Below are 23,854 nucleotides of genomic sequence, written 5' to 3' on the forward strand. Positions count from 1 at the left end.
AGTAACATCGCCCGTCTCCGCCTGTGCCTCAGCTCTTCCGCTGCTGAAACCCTCATCCATGCCTTTGTTACCTCTAGACTTGACTATTCCAACGCACCCCTGGCTGGCCTCCTACGTTCTACCCTATGTAAACTTGAGCTCATCCAAATCTCGGCTGCCCGTGTCCTAACTCGCACCCAGTCCCGTTCACCCATCACTCCTGTGCTCGCTGATCTACATTGGCTCCCGGTTAAGCAGCGCCTCGATTTCAAAATTCTCATCCTTGCTTTCAAATCCCTCCATGGCCTCGCCCCTCCATAACTCTGTAAACTCCTTCAGCCCCACAACCCCGCTTCGAGATATCTGCGCTCCTCTAATTCTGCCCTCTTGAGCATCCCTGATTATAATCGCTCAATCATTGGTGGCTGTGCCTTCTGTTGCCTGGGCCCTGAGCTCTGGAGTTCCCTGCCTAAAACTCTCCACCTCGCTACCTCTCTTTCCTCCTTTAAGATGTTCCTTAAAACCTACCTCTTTGACCAAGCTTTTGGTCACCTGCCCTAATTTCTCCTTATGTGGCTCGGTGTCAAATCTTTCGTCTCATAATACTCCTGTGAAGCCCCTTGGGAAGTTTTACTATGTTAAAGGCGCTATATAAATGCAAGGTGTCGTTGTTGTTCTTGTATCTCATCAAGGGATTGCACTCAATAGACACAAGGAGGCCCAAGGATTAGGTGTAGGTTATTTTATTCCCCCAGAGCCCTGGTTAAAACAGACATGGTATCAGAGCAAATAATGACAGTGTAAGGAGGGTTAGACCTTGTTGAACAGCTGGGCTGTCGCTGGTTCTTGCTACAGTGACAGCAGCTGTTGAATTGTCAGCGACTGTAGTAGCGAAGGCGGCTGTCGAATTGTTAGCGACTGTCGCAGTGACAGCGGCTGTCGAATTGTTAGCAACTGTCGTAGTCTGCGCCGTGCTGCCCTCCGTCCTCCCTCGCCCACGGTTGCACCCGCTCCCTTTGCAGCAGACGAGCTCTTGCTTTTGGTCGATGTTGTACGCTTTAAAGAGGTCCAGGTTTTTGCAGATGCTTTCAGAAGCACAGCCTTTCATGGTGATGTTCTGCCCTGAATTAGCTGAAAAAAGGTACATTAGAACCAGAGAATCAGAAAAAACTTACAGCACAGAAGGAGGCCATTCGGCCCGTTGGTGCCCACGCTGGCTCTTTCAAAGACCAGTCGTGGTCGGTCCCACACCCCCGCTCTTTGCCCCGGGACCCTGTCAGCTCCTCATCCTCAAGTACCCGTCCGACTCCCGTTTCAAATTATTGATGGAATCAGCTCCCACCACCTTTTCAGGGAGAGCGTTACAGGTCCCCACAACTCTCCGAGTGAAGAAAGCTCTCCTCATCTCCCCTCTAGATCTTTGCATGTGATTTTGAATCTATGATCTCTGGTTATTGACCCACTCACCAGAGGGAATAGTCTTTCTCCACCTCCTCTATCCCAACCTCTCATCATCTTGAAAACCCCTATTAGGTCGCCTCTTCACCTTCTCTGTTCCGAGGAGAACAGTCCCAACGTTTCCAACCTCTCCTCATAACTGAAGTTCCTCATCCCTGGTAACATCCTAGTAATCCTCCTCTGTCCCCTTTCTGAGGTCTGTCCACCTTTCCTGAAGTGTGGGGCCCAGAATTGTCCACAACACTCCAGCTGTACCAGTGATTTATAAAGTTCTAGTGTGACCTCTGTGCTTTTATATTCGATTCCTCTATTTATAAACCCAGGTAACCCATATGCCTTTTTAACCACCTTATCAACTTGCCCTGCCACCTTTAAGGATTTGTGTGTATGGACACAATGTTCTCTCTGCTCATCGACACTTTCCAAATCCGTGCCTTTTATAGTATTCCGTCTTTCCATATTAGTCCTCCCCAAGTGTATCACTGGACACTTCTCCGTATCGAACTCCATCTGCCCTACTTCTGCCCATTTCACCATCTTGTCTATTCCATCCTGGAGCCAATAACTATCCTCATCATTATCTAATACTTTGCCAAGTTTTGTAGAATCTGCAATATTTACAATGCTGTTCCCTACACCCGAGTCTAGGTCGTTTATAAAAATTAAAAAGAGTAATGGACCCAAAACTGACCCGTGGGGAACTCCACTGCAAACCACCATTTGGCCCCTCGAGCCTGCTCCGCCATTTAATAAGATCGTGGCTGATCTTCTACCTCATCTCCACCTTCCCGCACTATCCCCATATCCCTTGATTCCCTTAATATCCAAAAATCTATCGATCTCTGTCTTGAATATACTCAACGACTGAGCCTCCACAGCCCTCTGGGGTAGAGAATTCCAAAGATTCACCCCCCTCTGAGTGAAGAAATTTCTCCTCATCTCAGTCCTGAATGGCCGACCCCTTACCCTAAGACTGTGACCCCTGGTTCTAGACTCTCCAGCCAGGGGAAACATCCTCTCAGCATCTACCCTGCCAAGCCCTGTAAGAATTTTGTATGTTTCAATGAGATCACCTCTCATTCTTCTAAACTCTAGAGAATATAGGCCTATACCCGAGTCTAGATCCTTTATAAAAATTGCAAAGAGTAATGGACCCAAAACTGACCCTTGGGGAACCCCACTGCAAACCAGCTCCCAGTCTGATAAAACACCATCCACCGCCACCCTTTCCTTCCTGTCCCTGAGACAATTCCGTATCCATTCCGCCATTTTCCCCTTAATTCCACGAGCTTCCATCTGCTTAAAAGCCTTCTGTGTGGCACTTTGTCGAATGCCTTCCAAAAGTCTATATATACAGCATCTACTGCACTACCTTGATCAACCTTCTCTGTTACCTCATCAAAGAATTCAATCCAGTTCATCAAACACGATTTGCCTTTAACAAATCCATGTTCCTGATAATGGTGTCCAGTAACTTCCCCACCACCGATGTTAGGCTGACTGGCCAGTAGTTTGCTGGTTTATCCCTCTCCCCTTTCTAGAATAGTGGTATAACATTAGCAACCCTCCAGTCCCCCAGCACTACTCCTGTATCCAATGAGGATTGAAAGATTGTGACCAATGCCTCTGCTATTTCTACCTTTGCTTCTTTCAGTAACCTAGGATGTATTCCATCTGGACCAGGTGATTTACCAACTTTCAGTGACGCCAAACTGGTCCTGAGAGTGTGAGTGAGGGAGAGATATTGATCTTGTCCGGTCACTCTAACCCTTACAATGTTATTACAAGTCAAGCACTGCATATCAACATCGAGCAATACATTCTCAATCGACTCACCATTCGAAAAACTCCTATAGGTTACCGATGTCCTTTGTTCAGGTTAAAGGTTGTCACCTCTCAGTTCTCTCCCCTTCTCTCCTGTCCTTAAAGGAGTGACAGGCTGGGGCACATTGGGGTTACATTGGGAGATAATTGATGGAGTAAAATCGAAGACTTACATCTGCCTGAGACGTGGAAACACCGCTTCTGCTCCCCGACACATTTCACCGTTTCCTTGGGATCTTCACATGTCTGGTTTGAAGTCGCTACACACCCGTAACACTTGAGGCCGTTCAAAGTGGAGTTTGCTTCTTCTGTCCAACAAAGGAGAAGATACAGGTCAGATTCTTCCGCCCGCTGCCAGCCGCTCACACGTCAGACTGCTCCGGGAGAGAAATTCATCTTGGACAGCATCGCAGAACGGGCGGTATCACATTGACAGCGTGTTATAGCCTCACCCGCGACCCCCCAACCACCTGAAATTGGACTGATTATCAGTCGGGGCGTGTAATGTGCCCGTAGCATACCACGCCAAGACTTGACTATTCAACCTAATTGGCCTGGGTTTTTTAAGCTGTTTTCTCGCCTCTCCTGGGAGATCACATGGTTTCGGGTGGGGTGCAGAGTGTATATATTGTGATGCACAAGGTATCACCATTGTGCGGGACGGGCTGGATGGACCCAAGGGTCTTTATCTGTCTGTCATTGCTCGTATGCGTTCAAATCCCTCCATGGCCTCCTCGCCCCCGGCCGATCTCTGTAACCTCCTCCAGCCTTACAACCCTCCGAGCACTCAGCTTTCCTACAATTCTGGCCTCTTGCGCAGCCCTGATTTCCTTCACTCCACCATTGGTGACCGTGCCTTCAGCTGCCTGGGCCCTAAGCTCTGGAATTTCCTCCCTAAACCTCTCCGCCTCTTTTGGTCAGCTGTCCTAATGGGACTAACAGCCGACCAATCCCCTGGACCTGACAGCCTACATCCTTGGGTTCTAAAAGAGGTGGCTGAAGAGATAGTGGATGCATTGGTTTAGATCTTCCAAAATTCCCTAGATTCTAGTCGGTTGCAGCGGATTGGAAGGTCACAAATGTAACACCGCTATTCAAGATAGGAGGGAGAGAAAATACAGGGAACTACAGGTCAGTTAGTCATCAGGAAAATGCTGGAATCCATTGTTCAGGAAGCGGTATCAAGTCACTTAAAAAATCATAACATTTTTAGGCAGAGTCAGCATGGTTTTATGAAAAGGAAATCGTGTTTGACAAATTTATTAGATTTTTTTGAGGATGTAACTTGCAGGGTAGATAAAGGGGAACCAGTTGATGTAGTATATTTGGATTTCCAAAAGGCATTCGATAAGGTTATTACACAAGATTAGGGCTCATGGGGTTGGGGGTAATATAGTAGCATGGATAAAGGATTGGTTAATGGACAGAAAACTGAGAGTAGGGATAAACGGATCTTTTTCAGGTTGGCAGGCTGCAACTAGTGGGGTGTCGCAAGGATCAGTGTCGGGGCCTCAGCCATTTACAATCTACAGTATATTAATGACCTAGATGTAGGGACCGAGTGTAATGTATCCAAGTTTGCTGATGATACAAAGCTAGGTGGGAGAGTAAGCTGTGAGGAGAACACAAAGTGCCTGCAATGGGATATATATAGACTAAGTGAGTGGACAGTAAGGTGGCAGATGGAGAATAATAAGAACATAAGAACATAAGAAATAGGAGCAGGAGTAGGCCAATCGGCCCCTCGAGCCTGCTCCGCCATTCAATAAGATCATGGCTGATCTGATCCTAACCGCCAATCCACTATCACAGAACCATCTCCTGAATCTAACCGAATTAGACACACGAAATAGGAGCAGGATCAGGCTACACGGCCCCTGGGCCCGCTCCGCTACCCACAGGGCCATGACCGATCCGAACCTAGACTCATGTCCAAATTCCTGCCCGCTCCCCGTAACCCTTAATTCCCTTTACTTCTAGGAAACTGTCTATTTCTGTTTTAAATTTATGTAATGATGTAGCTTCTACAGCTTTTTGGGGCAGCATATTCCATGGACCTACCACCCTCTGAGTGAAGTAGTTCCTCCTCATCTCAGTTTTATGTAGGGAAATGTGAGGTTATTCACTTTGGTAGGGAGAATAGAAAAACAATATTTTTTAAATGGTGAGAAACTTTCAAATGTTGGTGTTCAGAGAGATTTGGGTGTCCTCGTGCAAGAAACACAGATAGATAGCATGCAGGTACAGCAAGCAATAAGGATGGCAAATGGCATGTTGGCCTTTATTGCAAGGGGGTTGGAGTATAAGAGTACGGAAGTCTTGCTACAATTGTACAGGGCCTTGGTGAGACCACACCTGGAGTACTGTGCACAGTTTTGGTCTCCTTATCTAAGGAAGGATATACTTGCCTTGAAGGCGGTGCAAGGAAAGTTCACTAGATTGATTCCTGGGGTGAGAGGGCAGTCCTATGATGAGAGATTGTGTAGAATAGGCCTTTACTCTCTGGAGTTTAGAAGAATGAGAGGTGATCTCATTGAAACATAAGATTCTGAAGGGGATTGACAGGGTGGATGCTGAGAGGTTGTTTCCCCTGGCTGGAGTGTCTAGACCTAGGGGGCACAGTCCTAGGATAAGGGGTCAGCCATTTAAGACTGAGATGAGGAGGAATTTCTTCGCTCAGAGGGTTGTGAATCTTTGGAATTCTCTACCCCAGAGAACTGTGAATGCTGAGTCTTTGATTATATTCAAGGCTGAGATCGATATATTTTTGGGTTCTAGGGGAATCAAGGGATATGGAGACCGGGCGGGAAAGTGGAGTTGAGGTCGAAGAGCAGCCATGTCATCGAGTCATAGAGTCATAGAATAATACAGCACAGAAAGAGGCCCTTCGGCCCATCGTGACCATGCCGGCCATCAAGCCCTGTCTATTCTAATCGCATTTTCCAGCACTTGGTCCGTAGCCTTGTATGCTATGGCGTTTCAAGTACTCATCTAAATGCTTCTTGAATGTTGTGAGGGTTCCTGCCTCTACCACCCTTTCAGGCAGTGAGTTCCAGATTCCAACCACCCTCTGGGTGAGAAAGTTTTTCCTCAAATCCCCTCTAAATCTCCTGCCCCTTACCTTGAAACTATGCCCCCTGGTTATTGACCCCTCTACTAAGGGGAAAAGTTCCTTTCTATCTACCCTATCTATGCCCCTCATAATTTTGTACACCTCAATCAGGTCTCCCCTCAGCCTTCTCTGCTCTAAGGAAAACAATCCCAGCCTGTCCAGTCTCTCTTCATAGCTGAAACGCTCCAGCCCAGGTAACATCCTGGTGAATCTCCTCTGCACCCTCTCCAATGCAATCACATCCTTCCTATAGTGTGGCGACCAGAACTGCACACAGTATTCCAACTGTGGCCTAACTAGAGTTTTGTACAGCTCCATCATAACCTCCCTGCTCTTATATTCTATGCCTCGGCTAATGAAGGCAAGTATCCCATATGCCTTTTTAACCACCTTATCTACCGGTCCTGCTGCCTTCAGGGATCTATGTACATGCACACCAAGGTCCCTCTGATCCTCTGTCCTTCCTAGGGTCCTACCATTCATTGTGTATTCCCTTGCCTTGTTAGTCCCCCCAAAATGCATCACCTCACACTTTTCAGGGTTAAATTCCATTTGCCACTGTTATGCCCATCTGACCAACCCGCCTATATCGTCCTGTAGCCTTAGGCTACCCTCCTCGCTATTTACCACTCCACCAATTTTCGTGTCATCTGCGGACTTACTGATCATACCTCCTACATTCATATCTAAATCATTAATGTACACTACAAACAGCAAAGGACCCAGCACCGATCCCTGTGGTACACCACTGGACACAGGCTTCCAGTCACAAAAACAACCTTCGACCATCAGCCTCTGCCTCCTGCCACTAAGCCAATTTTGGATCAAATGTGCCAAATTGCCCTGGATCCCATGGGCTCTTGCCTTCTTGACCAGTCTCCCATGTGGGACTTTGTCAAAAGCCTTACTGAAGTCCATGTAGACTACATCAACTGCACTACCCTCATCCACACACCTAGTCACCCCCTCGAAAATTTCAATCAAATTGGTTAGACATGATCTCCCCCTGACAAAGCCATGCTGACTATCCTTGATTAATCCTTGCCTCTCCAAGTGGAGACTAATTCTGTCCCTCAGAATTTTTTCCAATAATTTCCCTACCACTGATGTTAGGCTCACTGGCTTGTAATTCCCTGGTTTATCCCTACTACCCTTCTTGAATAATGGTACTATGTTAGCTGTCCTCCAGTCCTCTGGCACCTCCCCTGTGGCCAGAGAGGTTCTGAAAATTTGTGTCAGAGCCCCTGCAATCTCCTCCCTTGCCTCACATAGCAGCCTGGGATACATCTCGTCTGGGCCTGGGGATTTAGCCACTTTTAAGCCCACTAAAACCGCTAGTACCTCCTCTCTCTCAATGCTAATTTGTTCAAGTATATCACAATACCCCTCCCTGATTTCTATGCTTACATCACCCTTCTCCATAGTGAACACAGATGCAAAATATTCATTTAAAACCTCACCTACATCTTCCGGCTCTACGCACAGATTGCCACTTTGGTCCCTAATGGGTCCTACTCTTTCCCTGGTTATCCTCTTGCCCTTGATATACTTATAAAACACCTTGGGATTTTTCTTTATTTTTCCCGCCAGTGTTTTTTCATGCCCCCTCTTGGCTCTCCTAATTTCTTTTTTAAGTACCCCCCTGCACTTTCTATACTCCTCTAGGGCTTCCATTGTTTTTAGTCCTTTGTATCTGCCAAAAGCCTCCCTTTTTTTCCTAATCCATTCTTGTATATCCCTTGACTTCCAGGGTTCCCTGGGCTTGTTGGTCCCACCCTTGACCTTTCGGGAACATGTTGGCATTGTACTCTCTCTATTTCCTTTCTGAAAGACTCCCACTGCTCTGATGTGGATTTTCCTACAAGTAGCTGATCTCAGTCCACTTTGGCCAGTTCCTGCCTTATCATATTAAAATCGGCCTTCCCCCAATTTAGAACTTTTATTTCCGGTCCATCTTTGTCCCTTTCCATGACTACCTTAAATCTCACCGAATTAAGGTCACTGTCACCAAAATGCTCTCCTACTGACACTTCTACCACTTGCCCTGCTACCGCCCCTCTCTTGTAGGACTTTCTACATGCTGGCTCAAAAAGCTCTCCTGTATGCACTTTAAGAATTCTGCACCCTCTAAGCTTTTCACACTCTGACTATCCCAGTTAATATTGGGGAAGTTGAAATCCCCTACTATTATTACTCTATTATTTCTACACTTCTCTGAGATTTGCCTACATATCTGTTCCTCTATCTCCCCCTGACTGTTTGGGGGCCTATAGTACACTCCCAGCAAAGTGCTTGCCCCCTTTTTGTTTTTAAGTTCGAACTATATGGCCTCATTAGAGGAACCTGCTAAGATATCATCCCTCCTTACAGCAGTAATTGATTCCTTGATTAATATTGCGACACCCCCTCCTCTTTTACACCCTCCTCTGTCTTGCCTGAGGATTCTATACCCCGGAATATTGAGCTGCCAGTCCTGCCCTTCCCTCAACCATGTCTCTGTGATAGCAAAAATATCATACTCCCATGTGTTCATCAACACCTTCAATTCATCTGCCTTACTCGCAAGACTCCTTGCATTAAAATAAAGGCCATACATCCTTGCCATACTCCCTTGCGCCATTACATATTTGCTCTGCCTTCCAGACTGACTTGTTTTTTCCTCTATATTTGGCTGTGCATCACCCCCTACTATAGCTCCACTCCGTATCCCATCCCCCTGCCGAGTTAGTTTAAACCCCCACCCCCAGCAGTACTAGCAAACCTCCCCGCAAGGATGTTGGTCCCGTTCCATGACCCTATTGAATGATGGAGCAGGCTCGAGGGACCAAATGGCCGACTCCTGCTCTTAGTTCTTATGTTCTTTTGTAAAGATGCTATATAAATGCAAGTTGTTGAGGTATATTATAAACTCCAGTTGGACGAGGTCTCATGCTGATGTTGTACAACCATCACTGTTAATATTCATCCATTGTGTCTTGTTTAGAGAAAGCGGAGTGAGTTGTTTCTTTCTGGGAGCCGAGTGGTTAACATTTAACGGTACACTGATCATTGAGGGCAAGTTTCATCGGCCCCTGCCTGGTGCAACGTCACCTAAACTGGGTCCCAATATAGAGAAGTGCGAGGTGATACATTTTGGTAGGAAGAGTAAGGAGGCCACAGTTCTGCCCTCCATATACCTCGGTTGGACAACACCTGGAGCACTGTGCACAGTTCAGGTCTCCATATACCTTGGTTAGACCACACTTGGAGCACTGCGCATAGTTCAGGTCTCCATATACCTCGGTTGGACAACACCTGGAGCACTGTGAGCAGTTCTGGTCTCTATATACCTTGGTATACTGTGCACAGTGCTGGTCTCCATATACCTTGGTTAGACAAAACCTGGAGCAGTGTGCACAGTGCTGGTCTCCATATACCTTGGTTAGACAAAACCTGGAGCAGTGTGCACAGTGCTGGTCTCCATATACCTTGGTTAGACAAAACCTGGAGCAGTGTGCACAGTGCTGGTCTCCATATACCTTGGTTAGACAAAACCTCGAGCACTGTGCTCAGTTCTGGTCTCCATATACATTGGTTGGACAACACCTCGAGCACTGTGCTCAGTTCTGGTCTCCATATACCTTGGTTGGACCACACTTGGAGCACTGTGCTCAGCGCTGGTCTCCATATACCTTGGTTGGACCACACTTGGAGCACTGTGCTCAGTGCTGGTCTCCATATACCTCGGTTGGACCACACTTGGAGCACTGTGCACAGTGCTGGTCTCCATATACCTCAGTTGGACAACACTTGGAGCACTGCGCTCAGTGCTGGTCTCCATATACCTTGGTTAGACCACACTTGGAGCACTGCGCACAGTTCTGGTCTCCATATACCTTGGTTAGACCACACTTGGAGCACTGCGCACAGTTCTGGTCTCCATATACCTTGGTTGGACCACACTTGGGAAAACTGTGTACAGTTCTGGTGTCCATATACCTTGGTTAGTCCACACTTGGAGCACTGCGCACAGTTCTGGTCTCCATGTACATTGGTTGGACAACACTTGGAGCACTGCACACAGTTCTGGTCTCCATATACTTTGGTTACACCACACTTGGAGCACTGCGCACAGTTCTGGTCTCCATATACCTTGGTTAGACCACACTTGGAGCACTGCGCACAGTTCTGGTCTCCATATACCTTGGTTAGACCACACTTGGAGCACTGTGTACAGTGCTGGTCTCCATATACCTTGGTTACACCACACTTGGAGCACTGCGCACAGTTCTGGTCTCCATATACCTTGGTTAGACCACACTTGGAGCACTGCGCACAGTTCTGGTCTCCATGTACATTGGTTGGACAACACTTGGAGCACTGCGCGTAGTTCTGGTCTCCATGTACATTGGTTGGACAACACTTGGAGCACTGCGCACAATTCTGGTCTCCATATACCTTGGTTGGACCACACTTGGAGCACTGCGCACAGTTCTGGTCTCCATATACCTTGGTTGGACCACACTTGGAGCACTGCGCACAGTTCTGGTCTCCATATACCTTGGTTAGACCACACTTGGAGCACTGCGCACTGTTCTGGTCTCCATATACCTTGGTTAGACCACACTTGGAGCACTGCGCACAGTTCTGGTCTCCATATACCTTGGTTGGACAACACTTGGAGCACTGCGCGCAGTTCTGGTCTCCATATACCTTGGTTGGACCACACTTAGAGCACTGTGCACTGTTTTAGTCTCCAAATTATAAAAAGGATATAGAGGCACTGGAGGAGGTGCCACAAAGATTTACAAGAATGATTCCAGAACTGAGAGGTTATACCTATCAGGAAAGACTGAACAGACTGGGGCTCTTTTGTCTAGAAAAGAGAAGGCTGAGGGATGACCTGATAGAGATCTTTAAGATTATGAAAGGTTTCAATGGGGTAGATGTAGAGAAGATGTTTCCACTTGTGGGTGGGACCAGAACTAGGGGCCATAAATATAAGATAGTCACTAATAAATCCAATAGGGAATTCAGAGAAACATCTTTCCCCAGCGAGTGGTGAGAATGTGGAACTCGCTACCACAGGGAGTGGTTGAGGTGAATAGCACAGATACATTTAAGGGGAAGCTGGATAAGCACATGAGGGAGAAAGGAATAGATGGGGTGAGACATTGGTTAGACCACACTTGGTGTATTTTACAAATGGTGAGAGATTGGGAAATGTGGGTGTTTGGAGGGACCTGGTGTCCTTGTACACGAATCACATTGAAGTCCCCCACCCAGAGTACATTCTGTGCCCTTGCTACTCTCAGTGCTTCTTCCAAGTTGTGTTCAGACTGATACCTGGGATGGCAGGAATGACGTATGAGTAGAGGTTGGGTCGATTGGGCTTATACTCACTGGAGTTTAGAAGAATGAGAGGGGATCTCATTGAAACTTATAAATATTAACAGGACTAGACAGACTAGATGCAGGAAGGATGTTCCCGATGGCGGGGGAATCCAGAACCAGGGGTCACAGTCTAAAGATAAGGGGTAAGCCATTTAGGACAGAGATGAGGAGGAATTTCTTCACCCAGAGAGTGGTGAACCTGTGGAATTCTCTACCACAGAAGGCAGTTGAGGCCAATTCATTAAATATATTCAAGAAGGAGTTGGATATATTTCTTAAGGCTAAAGGGATCAAGGGATATGGGGAGAAGGCAGGGACAGGGTACTGAGTTTGGATGATCAGCCATGATCTAATTGAATGGCGGAGCAGGCTCGAAGGGCCGAATGGCCTACTCCTGCTCATATCTTTCAACATGGAGGAGTACTGATTTATCAGCTGAGGGAGGGGGGTAGGTGGCAATCTGCAGGAGGTTTCCTTGCCCATGCTTGCCCTGAAGCCATGAGACTTCATGGGGTCCGGAGTCAATGTTGAGGACTCCCAGGTCCACTCCTTCCCATTGTGCCGCCACGCCTGGTGGGACAGGACCTACCCAGGGATGGTGTTGGAGGAGTTTGGGACATTGGCTGAAAGATATGATTCTGTGAGGATGACTATGTCAGACTATGTTGCTTGACTAGTCTGTGGGACAGTTCTCCCAATTTTGGCACAAGTCCCCAGATGTTGGTGAGGAGGACTTTGCAGGGTCGACTGGGCACGCCATTGCCGGTGCCGAGGTCGGTGCTGGGTAGTCTGTCTGGTTTCATTCTTATTATTGTGTTTCGTAACTGTTTGTTACAACTGAGTGGCTCGCTGGGCCATTTCAGAGGGCAGTTAAGAGTCAACCACATTGCTGTGGGTCTGGAGTCACATATAGGCCAGATTTCTTTCCCTAAAGGTCTTTACTGAACGTCAATCCGATAGTTTCGTGGTCATTCCAGATTTATTTAATTAACTGAATTTAAATTCCCCAGCTACCGTGGTGGGATTTGAACTCACGTCTCTGGATCATTAGTCCAGACCTCTGGATTACTAGCCCAGTGACATTACCACTAGGCTCGTGTGCAGCATAAACACCGGCATGGACCAGTTGGGCCGAATGGCCTGTTTCTGTGCTGTAAATACTTTATAATACATTGCAATGCACATAACTCGCAACCTTGCCGTGAGTGTGTTTGTACCCTACCTGTGATGGTTTGGTTGTTGCAGGAGTCAGATTGGCAGCACCTATCAGCTGTGTTCAGTGTCAATGCACCGCTACTGAAGGACAGAGTTGCAGTACAGTTCCCGCATCCGTTGATGATGAAATCTTTGGATGTTGCACCTGAAAAAATAGAACCAGGGACTTTATTCAGTTAAAGTTCTGACGCAGACTGTGAGAACCACAGAAGGAAGTCTTGCTACAATTGTACAGGGCTTTGGTGCGACCACACCTGGAGCACTGTGCACAGTTTTGTTCTCCTTATCTGAGGAAGGACATACTTGCCTTAGAGATGGTACAACGAAGGTTCACTAGATTGATTCCTGGGATGAGAGGGTTGGAGGGTTGTCCTATGCAAAGAGATTATGTAGAATGGGCCTATACTCTCTGGAGTTTAGAAGAATGAGAGGTGATCTCATTGATACATACAAGATTCTGAGAGGAATTGAAAAGGTGAAGAGGCTCAGAGATGTTGTTTCCCTTGGCTGGAGAGTCTAGACATAGGGCTGGATTTCCCAAGCCCCGAGGAGGCGGGCATGGAGGCGGGACAGCCGGTAAACTCGGGGAAAGTTGGGGCGGATGGCAAACCCGCCCCCATCCCGCCTCCATGCCCACTTGCCAGGGGGCGGGAGGATGTGCAGCTTTGGGCCCCGTCTCCTGGAGGCGGGAAAGGCATTTAATCCTTTTAACTGCCTGTTAACAGATAGTCAACGGGCAGAAAAAAGGATTAGTGCCATTTTACCTTCACAGGTGAATGCTTCCTGACCTTGGAGAACCCCGCCGGGTTGGAGGAGACGTGGAGTAGGTCTGCGGCGGTCGGAGGCACCTGGATGTAAGGTGTAGAGGTGAGTGTTGGGTGCAAGTGTAGAGTGGTAAGTATGCAAGGTGACGTAATAAAACTCACTACGCACTTGGTTTGAGTATAAAGCAAGGTATTAATCAACTTGTTTCAGAACATGGAGGTCCAGTTGTACTTCATTAGTTCCTGTCTTACAAAATGTCCCTGGGAAGCTGGGCCCACGCCCGAGTATTTATACTCCTTGGACGGCGCCACCAGCTGGCCATCCAGTGTTATTTCATGCGTAGTTTCTTTATGATGATGAGATTTATAACAAAAGGTGAGCAATAAGTTTTTTTTAATGTTCACTTACCTTGTTTTCTTCATACGGCTTTTAGCCGCGGTGGATCGGGAGAGCCGACATCCTGCTTGTCAATTTCACAGAATGGCTGTTGGAACCTCCGTTCCAAGTGCCTTGTGAAATTTACAAATTTGAAAGGTTTGATGAGTCCTCAACACAAAGTCTCATCAAACTAAAGAGAATGTTAGTGTTTGACAGCTTTCACAGAGCTGTCAAACACTGACATTTCTTCTTTAAGAAGTCTTGACAGATTGCATGTCTGACGTTGACGTGCTCTGTCAGTGACTTCCTCCCTAATTGGCCTGCTGAGCCGCAGGGGAAAAACCCTCTGGTTGGTCAGGCGAGGATGGAGGCGGGACATTGACACAACAAGCAGCCTCCATTCACAAAATCCAGCCTCAGGATAAGGGGTCAGCCATTTCAGACTGAGATGTGGAGAAATTCTTCACTTGGAGGGTGGTGAATCTTTGGAATTCTCTACCCCAGATGGCTGTGGATGCTGAGTCTTTGAGTAAATTCAAGACAGAGATCGATAGATTTTTGGACACTAAGGGAATCAAGGGATATGGAGATCCGGCGGGAAAGTGGAGTTGAGGTCGAAGATCAGCCATGATCTTATTGAATGGTGGAGCAGTCTCAAGGGGCCGTATGGCCGACTCCTGCTCCTAATTCTTATGTTCTTATGTCCCTATGACCTTACAGACAGGTTGCTGCCCCATTCTCCTGAAGGCAGTTAAGTTCATGCAACGTTCTGGCCCTAGAGTTGAGGGACGCCCTCGAGTATCTCACCCATGTTGATGTCCTTCATGACTTACGTGGAATTTTCAGCACAGAAGGAGGCCATTCAGCCCCTCATACCCGTGCCGGCTCAACTTTGCTACCCAGTCTATTATATGGTAATTCCAAATTTCTCATCCTTGGTTTCAAATCACTCCATGGCCTCCTCGCCTCCCTCCCCATCTCTGTAACCTCCTCCAGCCCCACAACCCTCCGAGATCTCTGCGCTCCTCCAATTCTGGCCTCTTGCGCATCCCCCGATTTCCATCACTTCACCATTGGCGGCCGTGCCTTCAGCCGCCTGGGCCCCGAGCTCTGGAATTCCCTCCCTAAACCTCTCCGCCTCTCTCTCCTCCTTTAAGATGCTCCTTAAAACCGGCCTCTTTGACCAAGCTTTTGGTCACCTGTCCTAATCTCTCCTTATGTGGCTCGGTGTCAAATTTTGTTTGATAATCGCTCCTGTGAAGCACCTTGGGATGTTTTACTACGTTAAAGGCGCTGTATAAATACAATTTATTGTTGTTGGTACTTTATCAAACGCCTTTTTAAAAATGTATTATTTTATGGGATGTGGGCGTCGCTGGCAAGGCCAACATTTATTGCCCATCCCTAATTGCCCTTGAGAAGGTGGTGGTGAGTCGCCTTCTTGAACCGCTGCAGTCCGTGTGGTGAAGGTGCTCCCACAGCGATGTTAGGGAGGGAGTTCCAGGATTTTGACCCAGTGGCGATGAAGGAACGACCGATATATTTCCAAGTCAGGGTGGTGTGTGATTTGGAGGGGAACTTGGAGGTGGTGGTGTTCCCATTCGCCTGCTGCCCTTGTCCTTCTAGGTGGAAGAGGTCGCGGGTTTGCGAGGTGCTGTCGAAGAGGCCTTGGCGAGTTGCTGCAGTGCATCTTGTAGATGGTACACACTGCAGCCATGGTGCGTTAGTGGTGGAGGGAGTGAATGTTTAAGGTGGTGGATGGGGTGCCGATCAAGTGGGCTGCTTTGTCCTGGATGGTGCCGAGCTTCTTGAGTATTGTTGGAGCTGCACTCATCCAGGCAAGTGGAGAGTATTCCATCACACTCCTGACTTGTGCCTTGTAGATGGTGGAAAGGCGTTGGGGAGTCAGGAGCCTTGTATCTATCGATGTGTATTGTGTAGCATCTAACGCTTAACCTAACGTAGTAACGGTATAGATTTTACAAGAAACTCGACATGTTTTAACCACGGGTTGCCGTGGATTACTTACCATTGACTTCTTTGATGTGGAGTGACCTGCAGCTTGAAGAGGTGCAATGTATTGTCAGGGGTTTGCACTTTCCTGCCACACTGACACATGATTGGCATTGCAGTCCTTGAGTGGAACGAAAATAGAATGTTAAACTCAACACCCGAGCACAGTAGAACTTAGTACCCCTTGTAACCCGTGCCCGCGGTTGGTACCTGGAAGGATCGTCTCTTTGTTGCACAGGTTATCCTTGCAACAGAGGGTGTCAGAAGTGAGTTGTACTCCTAAAAATGTCGATTCGGTATTTCGGCAAATATTCTCGGATACACAGCCTTTCTGGACAATGTATGTCCCAGCTGCAGGGAACAGAAAGATGTGGGTCATTCCTAGCATGTCTGCTGTGTAATAGTGTGTAATAGAGAATCGCCTGTCCCTTAAATCACCCCACAACTCTGCTGCCAGCATCCAAGCACAAAATTGAAACTTCTACTTATTGAACAAACAAAAAGGGTCTAAAGGTTGGGACTGGTCTTCAGGTGAGGTTTACAGTTACCCGACGAGATTCCCCCTCACTGCTGCTCCCCGATTTACACAGAATTTACAGCACAGAAACGGGCCGCTCGGCCCAACAGGTCTAAACCGGTACTTATGCTTCACATGAGCCTCCTCCCATCTTAGCATGGATTGTTAAGGGAAGGTCGTGCCTGACTAACTTGATGGAATTTGTTGAGGAGGTAACAAGGAGGGTCGATGAGGGTTGCGTATTTGGTGGAGTCTACATGGATTTTAGCAAAGCCTTTGACAAGGTCCCACATGGCAGACTGGTCAGAGAAGTAAAAGCCCATGGGATCCAAGGGAAAGTGGCAAGTTGGATCCAAAATTGGCTCAGTGGCAGGAAGCAAAGGGCAATGGCCGACAGGTGTTTTTGTGGCTGGAAAACTGTTTCCAGTGGGGTTCCGCAGGGCTCAGTACTGGGTCCCTTTAGCCTTCAATATAGGGGGCATGATTAGGAAGTTTGCAGATGATACAAAAATTGGCCGTGTGGTTGACAGTGAGGAGAAAGCTGTGGACTGCAGGAAGATATCAATGGACTGGTCAGGTGGGCAGAGAAGTGGCGAATGGAATTCAATCTGCAGAAGTGTGAGGTAATGCATTTGGGGAGGGCTAACAAGGCAAGGGAATACACAATAAATGGCAGGTTACTGAAAAGTGTAGAAGATCAGAGGGACCTTGGAGTGCAGGTACGCAGATCCCTGAAGTTAGCAGGACAGGTAGATAAGGTGCTTAAGAAGGGGTACGGGATACTTGCCTTTATAAACCACAGCATAGAATATAAGAGCAGGGAGGTTATGCTAGAACTGTATAAAACACTAGTTAGGCCTCAGCTAGAGGACTGTGTACAGTTCTGGTCACCACATTACAGGAAGGATGTGATCGCACTGGAGAGGGTACAGAGGAGATTTACAAGGATGTTGCCAGGACTGGGGAATTTTAGCTATGAGGAAAGATTGGAGAGGCTGGGGTTGTTTTCTTTGAAACAGAGGAGGCTGAGGGGAGATTTAATTGAGGTGTATAAAATAATGAGGGGCCTGGATAGAGTGGATAGGAAGGACCTATTATCCTTAGCAGAGAGGTCAATAACCAGGGGGCAGAGATTTAAACTAATTAGTCAAAGGTTTAGAGGGGAGTTGAGGAGAACTTTTTTCACCCAGAGGGTGGTGGGGGTCTGGAACTCACTGCCTGAAAGGGTGGGAGAGGCAGAAACCCTCATCACATTTAAAAAGTTATTGGATATGCGCTTGAAGTGCCGTAACCTACAGGGCCATGGACCGAGAGCTGGAAAGTGGGATTAGGCTGGATCGCTCATTGGGCTGGCACGGACACGATGGGCCGAATGGCCTCCTTCTGTGCTGTAATTCTCTATGATTCTTATTTCATCTAAGCCTATCAGCAGATCCTCCAATTCCTTTCTCCCTCTTGCACTTATCAATGCCCAACCTGGGGATGGGAAAGGATGTGGGATATATATATATATGAGTGTGTGGCCTCGCCCCTCCCTATCTCTGTGACCTCCTCCAGCCCCTACAACCCTCCCTATCTCTGCGACCTCCTCCAGCCCCTGCAACCCTCCCTATCTCTGTGACCTCCTCCAGCCCCTACAACCCTCCCTATCTCTGTAACCTCCTCCAGCCCCTGCAACCCTCCCTATCTCTGTAACCTTCTCCAGCCCCTACAACCCTCCCTATCTCTGTAACCTCCTCCAGCCCCTACAGCCCTCCCTATCTCTGTAACCTCCTCCAGCCCCTGCAACCCTCCCTATCTCTGTAACCTTCTCCAGCCCCTACAACCCTCCCTATCTCTGTGACCTCCTCCAGCCCCTACAACCCTCCCTATCTCTGTGACCTCCTCCAGCCCCTACAACCCTCCCTATCTCTGTAACCTCCTCCAGCCCCTGCAACCCTCCCTATCTCTGTAACCTCCTCCAGCCCCTACAACCCTCCCTATCTCTGTAACCTCCTCCAGCCCCTACAACCCTCCCTATCGCTGTGACCTCCTCCAGCCCCTACAACCCTCCCTATCTCTGTAACCTCATCCAGCCCCTACAACCCTCCCTATCTCTGTAACCTCCTCCAGCCCCTACAACCCTCCCTATCTCTGTAACCTCATCCAGCCCCTACAACCCTCCCTATCTCTGTAACCTCCTCCAGCCCCTACAACCCTCCCTATCTCTGTGACCTCCTCCAGCCCCTACAACCCTCCCTATCTCTGTAACCTCCTCCAGCCCCTACAACCCTCCCTATCTCTGTAACTTCCTCCAGCCCCTACAACCCTCCCTATCTCTGTAACCTCCTCCAGCCCCCTACAACCCTCCCTATCTCTGTAACCTCCTCCAGCCCCTACAACCCTCCCTATTTCTGTGACCTCCTCCAGTCCCCTACAGCCCTCCCTATCTCTGTAACCTCCTCCAGCCCCTACAGCCCTCCCTATCTCTGTAACCTCCTCCAGCCCCTGCAACCCTCCCTATCTCTGTAACCTTCTCCAGCCCCTACAACCCTCCCTATCTCTGTGACCTCCTCCAGCCCCTACAACCCTCCCTATCTCTGTGACCTCCTCCAGCCCCTACAACCCTCCCTATCTCTGTAACCTCCTCCAGCCCCTGCAACCCTCCCTATCTCTGTAACCTCCTCCAGCCCCTACAACCCTCCCTATCTCTGTAACCTCCTCCAGCCCCTACAACCCTCCCTATCGCTGTGACCTCCTCCAGCCCCTACAGCCCTCCCTATCTCTGTAACCTCCTCCAGCCCCTACAACCCTCCCTATCTCTGTAACCTCCTCCAGCCCCTACAACCCTCCCTATCTCTGTAACCTCATCCAGCCCCTACAACCCTCCCTATCTCTGTAACCTCCTCCAGCCCCTACAACCCTCCCTATCTCTGTGACCTCCTCCAGCCCCTACAACCCTCCCTATCTCTGTAACCTCCTCCAGCCCCTACAACCCTCCCTATCTCTGTAACTTCCTCCAGCCCCTACAACCCTCCCTATCTCTGTAACCTCCTCCAGCCCCCTACAACCCTCCCTATCTCTGTAACCTCCTCCAGCCCCTACAACCCTCCCTATTTCTGTGACCTCCTCCAGTCCCCTACAGCCCTCCCTATCTCTGTAACCTCCTCCAGCCCCTACAACCCTCCCTATCTCTGTAACTTCCTCCAGCCCCTACAGCCCTCCCTATCTCTGTAACCTCCTCCAGCCCCTACAACCCTCCCTATCTCTGTGACCTCCTCCAGCCCCTACAACCCTCCCTATCTCTGTGACCTCCTCCAGCCCCTACAACCCTCCCTATCTCTGTAACCTCCTCCAGCCCCCTACAACCCTCCCTATCTCTGTAACCTCCTCCAGCCCCCTACAACCTTCCCTATCTCTGTGACCTCCTCCAACCCCTACAACTCTCACAGATCTCGGCGCTCCTCCAATTCTGGCCTCTTGCGCATCCCCCGATTTCCATCGCTCCACCATTGGCGGCCGCGCCTTCAGCTGCCTGGGCCCCGAGCTCTGGAATTCCCTCCCTAAACCTCTCCATTTCTTCAAAGGAGCAAAACCTCCCTGAACATCAAGGAGACACTGCAAGCTCTTAGCGTGACATATCAGCGCTTGGACTCACCATAGATTTGTGGTAATGAATCGTGGTAGCAGCGATTCTGATTGCCTACACACTTCAGGATTCTTGTACTGCTGGCACAGGTTTCAGCCGAATCGTTATAACACCCAAAGCACTCGAGCCCGTTCAACGTGGTGTTCTCCTTCACTGTAATAGGAAGGCAAAATATGAAGGATCCCACAAGCATTGACTGGGAGATGAAGCAACCCAAGTTTAAGAAGGTCGTTAATAAGTCACCAGTTAGTCAATAGCTACATTGCAACAATGACTACACTTCAAAAAGTACTTCATTGGCAGTAAAGCGCTTTGAGACGTCCGGTGGTTGTGAAAGACACTACAGAAATACAAGCCTTTCTTTACATAGAATCTTACAGCACAGAAGGAGGCCATTCGGCCCATCTTGCCCGTGCTGGTTCTTTCACCATCGCCCCCTGCAGTTTGTTCCTTTTCCAGTCTGTGATGCATCCGAGAGTGCTAATCATTTGCTGTGGTCATGCCCTTACCTTCATGATGCTGATCATTACACAGATCAGAACTGCAGCAACTGGATCCCACAGTCTGCGCCACAAAACCATAGTTGATGGAAGTGGGTTCCGGGCAAATTCCGCAGCCTTTGATCAACAGGCTGCGATTCTTTGCATCTGAAATCAGACAGAATTTGGTCAGTTTCAACTCGGTATACAAACCACTTTATCTACCATCAATCTACCTATCAGTCGCTCTTTCCATCTGTCTGTCTATCTGTCTATCTGTCTGTCTGTCTATCTGTCTGTCTGTCTGTCCGTGTGTCTATCTATCTATCTATCTATCTATATATCTATCTCTCTATCTATCTATCTATCCATCTATCTATCTATCTATCTATCTGTCTATCTATCCGCTATTATATATTTGCAATCCTAGAAGAAATTAATCTTATTTGGAGGAAGTCTCACCGATTGTCTGTGTGATTAAGGTGGTTGAGCATTTGAGGTCCTGAGCCGGATCACAGACTGCTTCATTCTGTCCACAGTTTCCTGTTGGATCCACACAACTGAAACATTTCAGAGCTGAGGCTGCAACAAAGAGAACAAGGAAATAATCATCAGTTATTGTTGCCGTCAATGAACGGACCGAATGTAAAAGTCTTGGAATCTGGCGCTTTGCCAGTCCCCAGGACAGCCTAAAGCATTTCACACACTATGAAGTAGGTTAAAAGTGTTATAATGTCAGAAATGGGGCAGCCAATTTACGCCCAGCAAGGTCCCTCAAACATCAATGAGATAAATGACCGAATAAGTGATAAATATTGGCCGGGACACTGGGGAGGACTCCCCTGCTCTTCTTCAAAATAGTGCCATGTGATCTTATACATCCAACGGAAAGAGCAGATGGGGCCTCGATTTAACGTCTCATCTGAAAGACGGCATCTCCGACAGTGCAGCGCGCCCTCAGTACTGCCCCTCCGACAGTGCAGCACTCCCTCAGTACTGCCCCTCCGACAGTGCGGCGCTCCCTCAATACTGCCCCTCCGACAGTGCGGCGCTCCCTCAGTACTGCCCCTCCGACAGTGCAGCGATCCCTCAGTACTGCCCCTCTGACAGTGCAGCGATCCCTCAGTACTTCCCCTCCGACAGTGCAGCGCTCCCTCTGTACTGCCCCTCTGACAGTGCAGCGATCCCTCAGTACTGCCCCTCCGACAGTGCGGCACTCCCTCAGTACTGACCCTCCGACAGTGCAGCGCTCCCTCTGTACTGCCCCTCCGACAGTGCAGCACTCCCTCAGTACTGCCCCTCCGACAGTGCCACGCTCCCTCAGTACTGCACTGGGAGTGTCAGCCTGGATCATGTGCTTAAGTCTCTGGTGTGAGACTTTGAACCCACAACCTTCTGGCTCAGAGGCGAGAGAGCTACCCACTTAATCACAGCTGACACCTATGAAACCATCAACATCCTTGGCGGGGTCACCATTGACCGAAAACTTAACTGGATCAGCCACATAAATACTATGGCTACAAGAGCAGGTTAGAGGCTGGGTATTCTGTGGTGATTGTCTCATCTCCTGACCCCCCAAAGCCTTTCCACCACATACAAAGCACAAGTCAGGAGTGTGATGGAATACTCTCCACTTGCCTGGATGAGTGCAGCTCCAACAACACTCAAGAAGCTCAACACCATCCAGGACAAAGCAGCCCGCTTGTTCGGCATCCCATCTACCACCTTAACATTAACTCCCTCCACCACCGACGCACTGTAGCTGCAGTGTGCACCATCTGCAAGATGCACTGCAGCAACTCCCAAACCCACAACCTCTACCACCTAGAAGGACAAGGGCAGCAGATGCATGGGAACACCACCACCTCCAAGTTCCCCTCCAAGTTACACACCATCCTGACTTAGATATATATCGGCCGTTCCTTCATCGTCGCTGGGTCAAAATCCTGGAACTCCCTCCCTAACAGCACTGTGGGAGCACCTTCACCACACGGACTGCAGTGGTTCAAGAAGGCGGCTCACCACCACCTTCTCAAGGGGCAATTAGGGATGGGCAATAAATGCTGGCCTTGCCAGCGATGCCCACATCCCAAGAAAGAGTTTTTAAGAATCACCCATTTTTCTGTGGCATAATGAGTGTTGCATTAACACATGTCCCATATGGGAATGGAATACTATTTGTATATATATATATATATGGTCCCTCTAACTAACAGTTCTATTGAAACAATCAGCCTGAAAGAGATTAACAAGTAACAAATTTAATAAAACGTCTCACCTTCAGTAACCAGAGCGCAAATGATGAAAATGCCAGAGAACAACTTCATCTTTGCGTTGAGCTTTGGAGTTCCTCCCGGGGACCAGTGACACAAACCTCTTCTCCTCATCGCTCTGCAGACTGTGTCTATCAGTCACCCAGTATATATGGAAAAAGCTCCACCAAAATCGAGAGTCTCCGCCTTCCTTGTGTCCTTGCCAAGGTGGGCTAGGTCAATCATCAATACACTTCATTCCAATCTGATGATAATTAATTGGCACCTCACTCACCCAGAACTTGGGCAGCCTATTGTCCACGGCCATCTCACTCTTGCTAGTCCTGCCTTGAGATGGTGGATATTTGAGATGGAAACGTGCAGACAGACCATTGCTCACAAAACATCGCTTACATTTAAAATCAAAGGAAATGTCACCTGCTGCCCAAGATCTGGGTGAGTGAGGTACAAATTAATTGTCATTGGAATGGAATGAAGAGGTGGGCAGTTCAGCACCGATTGGCAAGGACACAATGAAATAGGAGTCTCTGGATTTGGAGCTTGCGGGGGTGGGGGGGGGAACTTCCTTTATCCTGTTTGAGATTTGTGGTCCAACCTGTTTCGAGACAAACGGGAAGAATGTTTGTGTCTTTCAAAATCCACATTTCTTGTCAAGTGCTGTTCTTGCTCCTCCTCTGTGAAGAATGAATCCACCCTTGTTGATTATTTCCAGCTGGTTTGCCAATAAGTTGTTAAATTTAAATCTCGTTTCGGATTTTGCAATTGCTTAGGAAACACACAGGGTTTCAAAAAGCTGAAGTGACAACCAAAGCTGAACCACCTTCTTATAAGAACACCAAT

The 23,854-nt window shown here is 48.4% G+C and overlaps 1 protein-coding gene across 1 annotated transcript; it reads right to left on the reverse strand.

Moving 5' to 3' along the window:
* Positions 1-742: 742 nt before the first annotated feature.
* LOC147109965 (urokinase plasminogen activator surface receptor-like) lies at positions 743-23,153 on the reverse strand. The gene is made up of 9 exons (XM_086003957.1): positions 23,020-23,153; positions 21,204-21,323; positions 20,772-20,909; positions 20,272-20,415; positions 16,328-16,468; positions 16,134-16,238; positions 12,969-13,106; positions 3,435-3,569; positions 743-1,110 (listed from the first exon to the last, which is right to left on the reverse strand). The coding sequence occupies exons 1-9, from the start codon at positions 23,126-23,128 to the stop codon at positions 743-745; spliced, it is 1,398 nt and encodes a 465-aa protein (XP_085860083.1). The 5' UTR covers positions 23,129-23,153.
* Between the last annotated feature and the right edge of the window lie 701 nt (positions 23,154-23,854).

This window comes from Somniosus microcephalus, chromosome 12 (assembly GCF_052327205.1).
Source record: "Somniosus microcephalus isolate GS21.2 chromosome 12, FLI_Smic_1.0, whole genome shotgun sequence".
NCBI classification, from domain to species: domain Eukaryota; kingdom Metazoa; phylum Chordata; class Chondrichthyes; order Squaliformes; family Somniosidae; genus Somniosus; species Somniosus microcephalus.